The following is a 14,875-nucleotide window of genomic DNA, read 5'->3' as shown; positions in this document are numbered from 1 at the left end:
GTCCTGGTTGTGGAAGGCCACTGCCTTTTAAAAGCAGTTAATGAGTATGTAGTCCACCCTAAATAGGATGGACAGGTGACCATGCATCCACCCATCCATTGTCTGTACCCCCCTTACTCTTGCAGGGTCACAGGGGTTCTGGTCCCATCTCCAGCGGTCATTTAGTGAGATGCAGGGTACTCTGGACAGGTTGATAGTCTATTGTAGGTCAGACAAGCACACATGAAGCATTTTGTGTGGGCTCTCTGGGAATATAGGATATCTTGGTTGCTTATAAGGTCTGAATGTCGAGTTTGTTCCCAATGTGGGTTCAGTTGGACTCTGCCAGGACTGCTCCTGTTTACGATGTAGACTAGATCTGAATGTGTTGTCATGGTGAGGAAGGTGTCTTGTTTGGAAACCTCAGATATATATATATATATATATATATATATATATATATATATATATATATATATATATATATATATATATATATATATATATATATATATATATATATATATATATATATATATATATATATCGGTCGGTGTCTGCATCAAGCAAAGGAGTTCCATTATCACAATGTCTTGCTCGTGAGGGTTGGTTGGTTGGTTGGATAGACTCAGTCAGGACTCTTCTCCAGTGAGATGGACAGTCTAGTGGTTGACAAAGACCTGAACTACAAAGGGAAGGTCTATGTTTACAGCTCCATCTGTGTTTCAACCCTCATCTATGATCATAATATAGGTTCATGGCTAAAGATACAACAACCCAGGGACATGGGGCTGAAATGAACTCTCTCTGTATTGAACTCAGCCTTTGTTGAGAAGGAGCTAACTTCTGAACTGCAAACACCTTAGGATAGCTTTAAATAAGCTGGCAAGAGTCCATAGTAAGGGTAAGGGATTGCTGTGGCTCTCGCCTGGATCTGTTCGATGACCTGATATCGTATAAGGAGAAAAATATGGCCCCTCAGCAAATAATTAAATAATAAAGAAAATAATCTGGAAAGAAACATAACGCCAATCTCTTTCAGAATTTATTTGCTACCATATTATTACACTTTGATCAAAGCAAACACGACAGAAAATGTGGTATATTACCTTGCACATTTTTTTAAAATAAAAATGTTCCTTCTGTAAGAAGATTTCCACACTTTCATTTTGAAAGAAAAAAATTGTTCACGCATTTAAACACCTCTGCTATTTACGATTTACTCGATTTCTGACCATTCTGAGAGTGGATGTACTATGTCGAAAAAAATTAAGTAAAACATTTCAGTTTACAAATATTTCACATCACCCATGTAACAAAAAAATAATTAAGATTCCTTTTACGGTCCATCAGCATCTGATTACCATCAAGATCTAACGTGCAAGTTTGTGTTAGAGAGCTTTGCTAAATCCATTCACAAGAAAAATCCTTTAATCTTTTTACACTAAATGCATTTGCAGAATATGAAGTGCTGTTCAAAGAAATGACAACCCCATAAAAAAGATACACTTTCACTGAAGTAAAAACATTCGCTGAGTTCTCATTGTGAATTCAGTTGGCATAATTCTTTTCTCCCGCACATTTCACTTAAAATTATGCTGTAAATCTATTAGTAAAGCCTTAAACTACAACTAAATTGAAACATTATTTGGGCTTTATCTTAATGTTTTTTTTTATAATGAATTCTTATGAAATGCTTCCAGCATAATGTGCTAAAACATCAAAACAATGTCTTGATATGACTGTTTACAGATCATCTGCCAGAGTGTTGCTTCTGCATCTGCCGTCAGAGTAAAGTCGTGACATAACTGGCATTTTTAACAGGCCTCTAGCATGTAGCGTAGTTAGCAAGACACACATAGTTAGCATGCTAAAGATAGCAACCCCTCATCGCGGCATTTGTCCCATATATGAGAAGAACTAATGAGGCTCATAGGGAAACGTGTGTGCATGAAAGTGTTCACAGATGAAAAGAGAGCTTCCAGCTAAAGAAACCCGCCTACATTCTAGTACCATGTTTGAAATATATAATTGCACATTTTTGTTTTGCCTGCAAGTGTTCATGTATTCCTTTTGGGTACACGACGTTGCTCATGAAAGAGTTGCAGCATCGCTCATCTGTCCTCAATCCCTCAGTGTGATGATAACGTGGTCGTCCTGTCCTTTCCACAGCATTTCCCCCTCAAAGTCCAGCATCTTGTGTTTGCGGCAGCGCAGGAGGATGCCCACCACCTTGTCTGAAATCTTCACGTAGCGGTCAAAGAGTCGTCCAAAGGTGATGACCGTCCGACCCTCCTTGTCTTTCAAGCCCATGTCTCTGATTATCCACACCATCTCCTCCATCTCTCTGTGGATGTGCTTGTTGGCCCGGTCGCCTCTCTCCGCGGTTTTGGAGCCGTCTTTGGGCCGACCGTAGCCAGAATCCCCTTTGCGGAGACGCTGGGACATCGCAAAGTCGTAGTCAAACTCCTCGCTGAACGGGTTTAGTTTCTGGCCTTCCATGTGCTGCTCAGACCACTGCTGCCAGCGGCTTTTGATGTCAGTCATGGAGGCAATCTTAATCTGTTGATAAAAAGTGGAGTTAAAACTGATTCTTAAAGATCCATTAAATAAACTACAAAGTAAAGCACATTTTTTAAACATAACCATGAAGCTGACAAATATAAATTACACTTTCCTTTCTCTCTGAATTTAGCTTTACTTGTTTTTTGCCGGAAAATTGACCACAACCTAATTTTTTTTTTAAAGATTTTAAAGGCATTTTTGTTCATTTACACAGAAATACACATAAACAGACTTTATCGTCATTCAACTGCACATTCACATTGTACATTTGAGCTAAAATCAATTGCGAGGCTCCAAGTAAGAAGAAAATGGAATGGAGATTTAGAGATTATATATTTTTTTTAAACTAAACCAATCTCCAATTGTATTTTTACAAAAAACTGAAGCCAGAATGATACTTGATGAAGATATCAGAGGGCTTTGGTTGGACACGAAGAAATCTTATTTCTCAAGCCAAAGACAGTTTCTGTGGCATCAGGGCAGTCATTCAATAAATTAGGATTTTGTTACAGATAACATTAATTTATAAGATTAAACGTACCTTTTGGAAATAACTTCCGTGCAGGTATTAAACATACTTTTATCAAGCCCACATTTCTGTAATCATAATTTTTTAATTGGTCTCATGTAACTTTCCAATCTTTAATGTCATGTTTTCCTTAGGTGTGAGCAGAAAAATCATCATAATTAAAAGAAATAAAGCACACTTCTGTGTAATTAGTCTATAAAACGTGTCTCACGCCGTGAATTAAATGACTGAAATAACTTTTTCAATTGTACTCTAAGTTATTAAACGAGTCTGAACAAGAATTACTCTGATGAAGGTTTTTTTTTTTAAGGAAAAACAACCAGATGCGAATTTTAAGTCTTCCTCATTGGCATTTCTGCAGGGCTGAGTGTCACCATATCCTGGCCTCTGCTGCCGAGATGTCTTGATTTCTCTAAGAAACTTGGCTCGCAAGATCGTCGGCCACCTTTGAGTTGTAATCCGCAGGATCACCTCCCCCCTTTCAATGTGTACATCACCCACTTTCCACCAAATTATTATAGCAATAATTTGAGATTGGTGACCTTTAGTGTTGAAATAAACTCCAGCTCACCGCTTGAATTTGATATCCAGCCTGACATTTGCTTTGCCCCTTCGCTTGCATACTGTACACTTATTGGAATATGTTTCCTGAATAAACCACCATGCTCAGAAGTACAGTTTGCAATCTTCTGGAAATAGTTTCTAAGAAGCTATTCCGCAGCTATTTCTGTTGGTTCCTGCAACATAATATATACATAATTATATATATATATAAAAATGCATAAAATTATCTCTTCCCCTCGAATAAGTATTTTAATAGATTATTAAAAAAAATCTTAACTATTCAGTACTTCCTCTGAGTCTCCTTCTTTCCTTCCACCTCTATTGGTATTTCCTTCAGATCGCCAGGCCTTCAGATCGCTGTCATTAAATCTCTCAGGTATTTGCACTATGAAAAGCAAAGTACATGCCATGGCCACGGGGTTTCCCTGAAACTACATGGACTTTTTGATAATATGGTTAAGTGACTTTTTCTATATGTTGTATGATTTACAGCAGTTGCAGTTCTTTTTTTTTTTTTTTTTGGTGCAAAAGCTATTATTGGTTTGTAAATGATAGTATTGAGTTCTCAGCCCTGTTGCATGTTGATTTTTGTTTCGCTCAGAAAAAACATTAGAATCTGAATATATAAGGGTTTAAATCTTAAAAAAATACATCTGTACAACATTGCTGAGTCACAGTGAACATTTTAACCTGCTGCTATTGTCTTTTAATACGACTGTTGCCTACTTTCTGCACCGTCAGCTGCTATTCCTGAGAAAAAATAAATAAATCAAAACCAAGTTGGGCTTTACAAGCTAAAGCTTGACACTCAGATCCCTGCAGAAAGCTGTGCTGGTTTGGTTTTGATGGGACTTGCCTTTCTTGGTTTAGATGAAGTCTTGCCACTTTCATTTGTGTCATTCTCACAAATAGTGATTTTCTCATATTTACAGCATCTGTCTGTGTCTCTTTTCACGCCCGTCCTTCAGCAATCCCTCCACAATGGCTGGTAGTTCCACATGAAGGTCGGATTGGAATACACATTGCAGAATGTGACTATATTTACTGACATATATTTCATTACACAGCAGTTACACACACACACACACACACACACACACACACACACCCTGGAGTGTGTTTTTATAAGCTGAACTTTCTCACTGGTGACTCCTTCAATATGTCAAGGGGGCCCTAGCAAGATCCCTTGCCTTTTATGGCAGAGATGTTAACAGTTATGCAACCGTTATCCTGTTTGCCGTCCGTGAGGGGCTTGGATTTCCTCAGGTGACTTTAAAGCCTGTGTTCTTGCCGTGTGGCATTTGTCATAATAACTGTGTCTATTTTAAGCTTTTCATCCTTCCCTATGTCTGATTCTTAGACAGAAGATGCATTTATTGTTTCAGAAACTTTCCATCCTTTCATACACAAGCGGTAGATTGTCTAATTAAAATCAAATCAAATAAAACCTATGATGAATGTGCCAACATATTCTTCTTCGTTGTTAGCTGTAGCAACAACCAGAGCCTAATATAGCAGTTTAAAAGACGCCCAATCACAAAAATAGGTTACGTCTTCACAAACATTTCATCAGTAAGCTTTCTTACGTCACAGGTATGTCTGATTATGTATGAAGGAGCCTGAGTGGATTTTTATGCTAAGAATGATACACGTTTAGTTTGCTCTGTCTACTTTATTCCTGGCAGGGTTACTGTAGGATTGACTGTGTCTGCAACTTGCAGTAAGATGCATATTAAACATCCACCCAAAGTGAAACAGAATTATTTCTGCAATCAGTGGAACGTTTATCATTTTCTATTTACCAACAGATTCAATCACGCTGAAAACCCCCGGCTTTTATCGCCTTTCATTTCATCTGCAATAAACCCACAAAGAAAAATCCCAAGCACACGTTATGATCCACTAGAGAAGAAGCACTGGATTTTTAAAATGATTAACAGTGTATCTTGAGCAGATCAGACATAATTTTATGTTTGAGGAATTATGGGAAACGTAACTGTTCCATCTCCGACAGCATTCTTTACCTATAACAAAAACTACCACTTAAAACCATAAATGAATGGGCAAAAAAATGTATGCACTTTCTGTGATTTAACAGCATAATATGACAAGAGGTCAAAAATGAATTCAGCCTCTGATGGTCCATCTGTAACGGAGTTGACAAAGCAGCTAAATAGACCAGCGTATGTGATCAAAAGACATTTCTATAGGTCCTCCTTGTAAAGTTAAAGTGCAAATATAATTATATTATCCAAATTTTAGGTCTAAAGGTTCTTACATGTTTTATACCATATTTGTCAGTTTAATGCTGCTTATTCATGGTTAAGAAAGATGTAATCTATGCAAAGCATACTGGCGTTTTTTTTGGCAAAACTGTTGGTCTATTCAACAAAATGAGCAGGTTGTTCATGTTTATGCATATATGCATGATACCTGATCAAGTTTTTTTATGTTTTTATATCCAGTCCCACAGACTTCAGATTTTTAAACTGTTTAAACCAAACATAAAACTGTTATAAAAACCTGAAAGATTGAGGGAAAGGAGGTGTTCTTCTAAGGCATCAGAATACTATCTAGTTTCTTTTTACCGTTTCTTTGCTCTTTACTTTAACCACTTTACCTTTGGTCTGCCGGCCTGCGTTTTAGCCTGGCCATTACTTTGTTCGACTTTTGAGTCGCTGTTGTCGCTGAGTCCTCCTTCCTCTCCAAGTCCGCTGTCCTCTGTGTCCACGCTGCTGTTCCTGGAGCTCAGCTTCTTCTCCTGGAGCATCACCTTCTTGTCCTGAACGCTCCCACCTGCTCCTGCGTCTGCGCTCTGCAGCGCCCTCATCTGACGGCGACGCGTGGGCGACTCGTTGCCCAAGAACTTCTTGCTCTCTTCTGGACCCGACTCCATCTTGTCACGGATTTCGTTGATGACATTGTTGCTGCTGCACTCGCTGCGCTTCAGCTGGACAGACTTGGTCACGGCGCAGGTCCGGATTTTGTTTTCTCCGGCATCGCTGGGATCTGCTTTGATTACGCGTGGCGTAACGCTGAGTTTGACCGCGTGGTTGTGTTCTTTTCTGTCCTCCTCCTCGACAGACGAAGGCATCCAGCCACTTGGAATAGCCTCTTGTTTGCCACTATGTTCATTGGCCCATCCTTGCCAACTCTTGGCCAAATTTGCCACCATGGCAGCACATTTAATTTTACGTACAGCTCGTTTAAGGAGCTGAGGCCCCTGCGGTGAAACTGCGGCGGTGTCGCCTCTACTCATTGTGACAAGAGGATTTAAAAAAGTCTTTTTAAAAATGTTTTAGGTTTTCCAGTAATTCCAAAAAAAAAAAACTGCTGACAGAAACTGGACTGTTTTGTGAACTAAAATGAAGTCCACAGCAGGTGCCGTGGCTGCTGAGTAATTTTATAAATGAGATGATAGCACACTAGCAACGGATTGAAATGTCATCAAAGTTTTCAAAAAATGTTTTCTCCAGCTCAAAAAAAGCACGTTAATCAAGAATATGAGGAAAAACTTTCATGGCAAAACTAAACAATTTAAAAAAAAAAAAAAATAAGATATTTTTTTTCCGAGTTTCCGGATCAGCTCTCCAAAGCTTCCGCGGTTTTAACCAAAAATGTTCCTGACGATCTTGCCGGCACCTCAGCCTTTAAAAGCCTCGATAGATCTTTACAGAAACATCCGGAGCCTTCCGGATCATGCGACGGGTCAGCGGGTGAGCTGCTGGTGTGAAGGCTGCACGGGTTTTCGCTTTTAATCCCCTGCTGAAGCCCCTCTGGCACCCCAGTCGCCTTTAAATAGCGAGCGGTCGTAAAGGAAGTGATGCCGCGCAGCGTCCATGTGAGACATAAAAGTCCCGCGTCAACATTCCTGTTGCAGACAGACACACACATATACACACAGTTACTGCGGAGTGGAATTTCTCCCAGTGGAGTTCAAGGAACAGGTGTCCCGTGTTTTTAGTAACTCCCCGATTTCTGTCCTTAAGCATCACTAACAGGCCTTTCCTATGAGTTTGTCTGCTATACAAGACAGGATAGCATTCATGGCGTAACCATGAATGACTTTACGTTGTTTATTTGGGGACATGTTCTCATATAAATACACATTTCTACCATGCTGGTCACAGACAAATAAAGAAAGATGACTGTTTCTCTACGTCTGTGCTTGTAAAACAGAAACTACGTCAGTGTCTGTGTATTTTTATAGTAAAGTGATGTGGCGACATCATTCTGCCATACTGTTGAGATCATCTATCCTAGTGACAGTAAATGGACAGAACCAAAAATAATCATTTGGTGCCCAGTGCTTGGTACAGGTAAGGACTTTATCCATTTATCCGTCGTGCCTCATGGTTTGCTGGCTGAAATTTCCAATGATTAAGCTTGATCAAAAGGTTTGTGATCAATTTATAAGCCAAGATCAAGTATGTTCATTAAAAAAATAACTGCCTTCATAATTGGCTGAATTTAATTTTGGTGGAAGAAGAAAAAGAGAGGAGTGTACCTGATGTTAGATGTCATTTAAATAAATTTTTTAAATAACTGCTTTACATGTTCAGTTACAGTTTTAGGCCTTTTTTGTTCTCATTGTTCTGAGGTTATTCGTTTTGGCAAAACCTGCTAGAATAAATTCAAAAGTCTAAAATACCAAAACATATCAATTTCTGAAGCATCCCCTTCTAATTCTATTAAATATTGACTTGTATATATTGCAGCAAATGTTCCCTCTCGAAAATGTCCCTCTCTGATGAATTATTCTGCTTAAGAAAATTGGAATATTTTTGGTCATTTGAAACCAAAATGTATTTGTTCAGTGAAGAGTGGGTTCATTTTATTTGACAGGAAAAAGCCAAGGATATCATATTGACTGCAAAGTCATGACAATGAGCACAGAGATGGCAATTTGATAATTTAGCAAGAATTAAGTTTATTATTTAATCCACTTTATTTTAGGTACTTTACAACAAATATCCTGTCAAGGTAAGTTATAGACAAGCAGCTCTAACTCATAACTAATTATGAAGAATCAAATCATGTTCACATCATTCCAATTCCTAATAAAACAAAGCAATCATGTAGTCAGTCATACAAATAAATTCAGCATCCAAGGAAACCCTATCAAGTTATTGACTGACATTTTGTGAAGGCAGATCATAACCAACTTTTAAGTACAGTTTCTGAAGAAGAAATAGGGGTGCAACCTTCCCACCCGTTTACTGGAAACGCTCCAAACAAGTATGTCCAGACAAATTTATGACCGTGATCAAACCTTTGATGCCTGTCAATTTTGAACAAACTTCCTGTTCAAAATTCATACTTTGCGTTAATTATTTACCTTCCCTCAGTTTTTCTGTTCACTCTCTTCCACGGCTGTTCCTAAGGCCCTGATTAGCTCCCGCACATTCAATGTCATTCTCCACTCTTCCCTCAGTATATAGTCCAGCTGGTTGTCATTGTTCTTTGCTGGTTCCTCCTGTTACTCCACATGGGTTCCATGTCCTGTTCTTATTATGTAAGCTTATATTTTAATTATTAATTAATTAGTTTTTATCGTCGGGACTCTCGTCTTTTCTTGGTTTGTTTGTGGGCAGGATTTTCAGTTAATATCAATTCAGCTGTGGTCTGTTCTGGACTTCATATGATATATGCCCTCTTTAATTTTTGAACTGTAACACTGAAACACTGAAATGCAAATAAAAAATTTTCTGTTTACCAAGAGATATAATTATCGTATTGTGGTACTCAGCAAAGAGGTGGCTGAGTTTTTCTTTTTTACAATTTTGTTGTGTTTTTTTTAAATACCCCGGAGTTTACAGTCTAAAAAGAATGCCATTGCATTTAAATCATACACTTAAATTTTTTTTTGGATTGAGCTGTTGTGTCATTTGCAACATGTTTTGCTGGCCAGAGGGGTCAAGCAGCTATAGGAAATGTAAATACAATCGTATTAGTCTATTAAAGAATACAGTATGACCATAAACATGGAAACTATTATTCAATGTGAACTAATAAAATTTGCTGGAGACAATTCCCCTGTGATTCACTCTAATGTAGCTTGTCACATGATGTGGAGATTCTAATCTTTAGGCTAACACTCATTAGTGCGTGTGTTCATAATCAACATAAAACATATTAACCCCATTACAGCACTGCCTCTTACAGTACTATATAATCTACTGTAAGAGACATATTTTTAAATTCAGTGAGGAACATTCTGCATGCACTGATAATAGTTTAAAACTATTTATTCAGACTAAATGGCATAGCCAAATTTAACCAAATTTAAAACTGATTCATATTCACACATCTTATAACAGATCAACAGTTTTCCTTTTTTTATGACTCAGCAAAATCACATGAATATATATCCTGTTTATTTGACTAGCATATGTTTGGCATTAGTTCTTTTCTTACAAGATTTTTTAAAACTTGACTTGATAAAATGTTTTTAAATTAGATTTAAAGCTAAATGTGTCTTCTGAGCGTCTCCGGGTAAAAAAATAACCAAGTGAGGGGCCAAGCCGGTATATTATTGGGTCTTTAACATATGTGTGTGTGTGTGTGTGTGTGTGTGTGTGTGTGTGTGTGTGTGTGTGTGTGTGTGTGTGTGTGTGTGTGTGTGCAGGCTTTGGGTTTCCAGCCTCGTACCAGCTGCTGTTTCACGTGCACGCTGCCACTGCATGCTGTGCGCTGCAGGCTTGAACAGAAATAGATATGGTTGGCACTAGAAAGCAATGAGAAAGGTGTGAGAACACTATGTAATGATATGAGTATTTTTGCTTGAGTTAATCAGAGGAGAAGCTTTTTATGTATGCTGACTGTGTGTCACTGGCTGAATAATGATTCAGTATACTTTGATGAGAAAACTTTGTGTTGCTTCACCTCCAGCATCACTAACGTTTGGTGGTAAGAGAGGATGCAGACAGGCAACCAATACTAAAGAATAATATCGTAAGTTTTCTGTCAGAAATTCAAACTTGGTCGCATTGTTTCATTGTCCAATAACATTGTCATGTTTTAGGTTTTTGTTTGCTTTACTTTGGACGTTTCTGGACTTTTCCTGTCAGCCTGTCCCCTCTCAGCCACTTTCCAATCTGCTCAAGCTGCGCATACACTGTATGATTTTTTGCCCTTTGTTGGCCGATTCTTTAGTCGTGCGAGAATATTTTGGATCGGGCCAAGTTTCAGCTGCATCGTGGGTCCTGCGTCGTGTCAGGGGATAACGAGGGACGATTAGCCTCTCACGACCATCTCCCGATCAGGAATCAGACGGTCGGATGAAAATCAAACTGTCTGAAATTCAGTCGGCCCTTGTGAGGAGATCGTGAGCGCCTCCTGCTGTTGAAGCAGAGCTACAAGCCGACTTCCCCCAACCTCGCGCATGTGCAAACATAGGTATTCTATTTCTTCTCAGATGAAAACATAGGAGTGGAGAGAAGCATGGCGGCGGTATGTGTGACATGGAGTCAAACTACGAAGAAGCAACTCGTAGAATTGCCAAGGCAGCGCATTTTGTTCTAGTTAGCCTCATATTTAACAGAGAGCATCGACACTTCAGTTTTTTCTTCTTCTACGGTTTACATTGCTCTTCCGGATAGACGAGATCGAGTAGCGCCCTCTCTCTGCGGGGCTGAGTCCGACGTGTGGTTTTTAGACGTACAGTGTGAGCAGTCAGGGAGCATCAGAGCGTCGGGCCGGACAGTAAGAACAGATATGGTGAGCAGTGAACTTTTAAACCCTGCGGTTTCATTTACAGTTTGAGCTGTATCTGAGTACAATGATTGAAAATATCGTACAGTGTACGCCCGGCTTCAGTCTCCTTCCAGCCAACACCTTGCTGTTATTCAGATCCACCTGCTGGACTAATTAGTGACCTCTGTTCACCTGTCTACATATACCTGCCTCAGCCTACTCATCCCTGCCAGAATGTCACTTTTCCTCTCGTGTCAGCTCGCCCAGTTGGATGTGCCCTGTCTCTACCTATATAGGCTATATTTTAAGTTGAAGTAAAGGTGGTGTTATTTAAGTGAAGAAATATGCCGTAGGCCTAACAGTGTTAGGTGGAAAAATATACAAATGGAAACTAAAATATATGAATGGAAAATTATTGCTTTCATTCAATGTAGTTGTTTTATAAATCTTTTAGGACTCTGACTATGGAACATTAAACTCTACTGTAACTAAGCGTAACTAACATTCTTGAGAGCGCAACATAAAGTTTCCTCTGAAAGATTTTCTGCGTCACCTACGTTTTTAAAAAGCTGCTGTTGGCATAAAAATGAAGAGCAGCACAAAGAAATCTTTCAGAAGAGAGCAACCCCGTGTTGTGTTATAAAAGTGATGTACGGGTTGAGAATATTTAGATAAATCGATGACAGCGGCGGGAAGTATATTAAACCAGAAATGATAAGACATTTAATCGTGGTCTGATCAGCCTTTCCTGACAGAGACTTCTGTGCAGTATTTTCCCCCCAGCATATAGGCTCTTTCCAGACACTTCCTTGTGCAGATATCAGCTTTGGAGTAGGAAAAACTCAGGGTTAACCCTAACAACTCTGCTCGGAAGCAGGGTTCCTCCACAGAGTAATTTGTTATCATGATTTGACTCAGGGTCAAGGCTTCTGAGCTTTCTGAGACGGAAAAGTCAGGGTATGCTGGAATTTACCCCAGAAATTACTCTGAATATCCACTAACCCAGCTTTCTGAAACGGGGCCCAGGTGCACCAAAATGACAACAATCAGATGTTCCAAAAAACATGAATGATTTTACAGGTAGAGACCACAGATAAGTTTCCCTCCTCATGTTTTATTGACTGTTTGTCAGTAGTTTTGCTTTTGACCAGGGTCAGTGTGACTAGTGGTAGCATGAGGCGATACCTGGACCCTACAGAGGATGAACAGGTAGTACAACCACATCAGGACGGCACATGCCTTTGCCGGAAGGTCGGCTGTGTCTCTCACCACAGTCTCAATAGCATGAAGGACATCTTTGGAGACAAGGAGTTAGACCCTTAGACCCACTGTGAGACCCTTTGCATGGTGCAGTAAGTCTTGGATTCCTCCCGGTGGATTATAATGCACGACGTCATGTGCCAACAGGACACAGAGCGGTCCTGAAGAATGAAGAAAGTGATAACTATAAGTAGAGCATAAGTTTTTCAATTAAATTTTCTTGGTGACTTCAGATAAAGCCCACTGTGGGTTGATTGTTTTCATTTTAATTAAACGATGAAGCATCCTTTTGTTCTTAACACAATACCCACTCCATATCAGTGGGGACATCCAACATACATTTATTTCTCAGTTGGGATCTCATGTGTTTCCAAAGTGTTCGCTAAATTTTTTAGCTAATTGCATTGCATTTTTTTCTAAATGCAATGCACATGAAATTTAGCTTATCTTGCACTATGTTACTTAAGCAAAGCAATAGTAGCCTATATGTTATATGTATTATTAGCTTAGGTTATTTTAGATTTTTTAAAATGCATTTCTAAAATAGAATTTTTTAGCACACCTTTTAGTTTCTCTTCTCTTAGCTTATTTGAGCCTTTTTTCTCCTAGCCTGGTTTATGTTCTTATGAAGAGTGGTGGGTCAGATAGAATCTAACCAGGTCTGCATATCCCACCCAACCCTCTTACAGTACTGATTAGGTTCGAGTCAAGATGGACTTTTTTTCCTCTGTACCTTCTTATCAGGTTCAACAACTGCAGTGAGAAAAATTTGTACAACCTACATTTTATCCAGCTGTCGCACTGTTATATTGAAGATTACATAGGGAATAGCTAAATACCAAAGTTTCGGTAAAATGGAAAAAAAAAACAATAAAAAAAAAAAACACAATTGTTTTTTCCTGACCCAAGGTCCTGCTAATCTCCCACAGCCAGGCCTGTGTATCGTCACACTCATAAGCTGTTGGTGTGCTGAAAGGGAAAATGCTCCATAAAAATTATGGCAGAGGAAAATCGTACTTTAAAAGGATCATTACTCAAATGGAGTTTTCAAAGAGAGATATATTTGAAGCTGAGAACAAAGCCTGGATTTATGAGTCACACACACTTGAAATACAAACTGAAAAGTGAACACGCGAAATCACTAAACTTCTCTCCGCAGAAAGTGAAATGTTTCTCAAATTTACATGACCACAGTGCCGTGTAAGAGAAGATTTTTATTATAGGCATATTTCACAACCCTACACAGATAATGTAGCAGTTACAGAACACGCCCGGCATATATTTGATCAAATTGTTGTACAGGGTGTGTAGGTTGTGAAATTATGAAAATTACCATTATCCTGGAGCCACAACTCTGTTTCCTTTGTTATCCAGAACATTCAAATTTTCAATTCATATCCCTTGAACTTGTTCATATTTTGTCATGCTACAACCAGAGCTTTCACTGTCTTTTTGTAGTATTATAAAGTACAAAAGGTATGGTGTCCTTGTGAAATGGAAGATAAATTTTGCCCCCCTCCAAAAAAGGTTATTAAATAAAATAAAATCTGAAATGTGTCCCATGCATTGGTATTTCCTCTACTATATTCTGACACCCCAAATACAATCAAGTGGAACCAACTGTCCTCAGAAGTTACTCAATTACTTAACAGACTCCATACATCTCTGCATAAATACAACCGTTCTTCGAATATCTAAGAAGTCTCTAACTACTGAGCTGCACACTGGTACAGTTCCGTGGGTTGTTTTAGGGACGATAATTCAATAACAATATATATCGATTGATAGTCGTACATCGTTGATAGAAAAAGTGTCAATAAAAAGTTCAACATAAGAACAGTTTCCCTTCCTTTTGTATTCTAGCCATGTAGGTTAATATTACAGTAGTTACATCCTCCCAACCAATCACAAACAAAGATGCAGGAACCAAGCTCCACCCCCTTCAAAGAGTTCAGAGAGCCTGCGTTTTTTTCTTCTTTTTTAAAAACTTGCAGTTTTGGTAAAAAGTTGGTTAAATAAAGGTTTGAGTATCAATTCAGTGTTTGTGGCTTGTTTCTCTAAAATAGGTAATTAAGCAACAGCATAAAATGGCCAGGGCACTTGAAATATATGTTTTGAATTAGTTGAGAATTATCGAAATTGATCATTATGATTTCTATATTCATCTATATGCTTTTTTTCTATATCGTCCAGCCCTAGGTTGTTTTTCACTGGGCCAAAGAGTTAGCGATTTGTAATTTCAGAATATGAGAAGGATTTCATCTTTGAATTCTGGAAGCATCC

General features: G+C 38.7%; 1 protein-coding gene and 1 long non-coding RNA gene across 4 annotated transcripts; one reads left to right on the top strand and one right to left on the bottom strand.

Annotated features, from left to right (window-relative positions):
• Window positions 1-1,011: 1,011 nt before the first annotated feature.
• abraa (actin binding Rho activating protein a) lies at window positions 1,012-7,144 on the bottom strand. The gene is made up of 2 exons (XM_012869468.3): window positions 6,258-7,144; window positions 1,012-2,541 (listed from the first exon to the last, which is right to left on the bottom strand). Exons 1-2 carry the CDS (start codon window positions 6,894-6,896, stop codon window positions 2,104-2,106), a joined length of 1,077 nt encoding a protein of 358 aa, XP_012724922.2. The 5' UTR covers window positions 6,897-7,144; the 3' UTR covers window positions 1,012-2,103.
• A 443-nt stretch (window positions 7,145-7,587) lies between these two features.
• LOC118567305 lies at window positions 7,588-8,875 on the top strand. 3 transcript variants are annotated; one of them, XR_004933587.1, is made up of 3 exons: window positions 7,588-7,956; window positions 8,594-8,620; window positions 8,791-8,875. It is a non-coding gene; the product is annotated as an uncharacterized LOC118567305 (long non-coding RNA). The 3 variants fall into 3 exon arrangements; XR_004933585.1 differs by having other exon boundaries at window positions 8,787-8,874; XR_004933586.1 differs by lacking the exon at window positions 7,588-7,956 and adding an exon at window positions 7,960-8,034 and having other exon boundaries at window positions 8,787-8,874.
• Window positions 8,876-14,875: the final 6,000 nt, after the last annotated feature.

The sequence above is a fragment of the Fundulus heteroclitus genome, chromosome 20 (assembly GCF_011125445.2).
Source record: "Fundulus heteroclitus isolate FHET01 chromosome 20, MU-UCD_Fhet_4.1, whole genome shotgun sequence".
NCBI classification, from domain to species: Eukaryota; Metazoa; Chordata; class Actinopteri; order Cyprinodontiformes; family Fundulidae; genus Fundulus; species Fundulus heteroclitus.
Note: the sequence above shows the minus strand (reverse complement) of the source record. Positions and strands in the feature narration are given on the sequence as shown.

Coding starts and splice junctions, on each gene's coding strand:
- abraa (XM_012869468.3), bottom strand. CDS start 6,896: ATGAGTAGAGGCGACACCGCCGCAGTTTCACCGCAGGGGCCTCAGCTC. Junction 2,542..6,257: donor CGCAGGCCGGCAGACCAAAG/GTAAAGTGGTTA, acceptor TTTTATCAACAG/ATTAAGATTGCCTCCATGAC.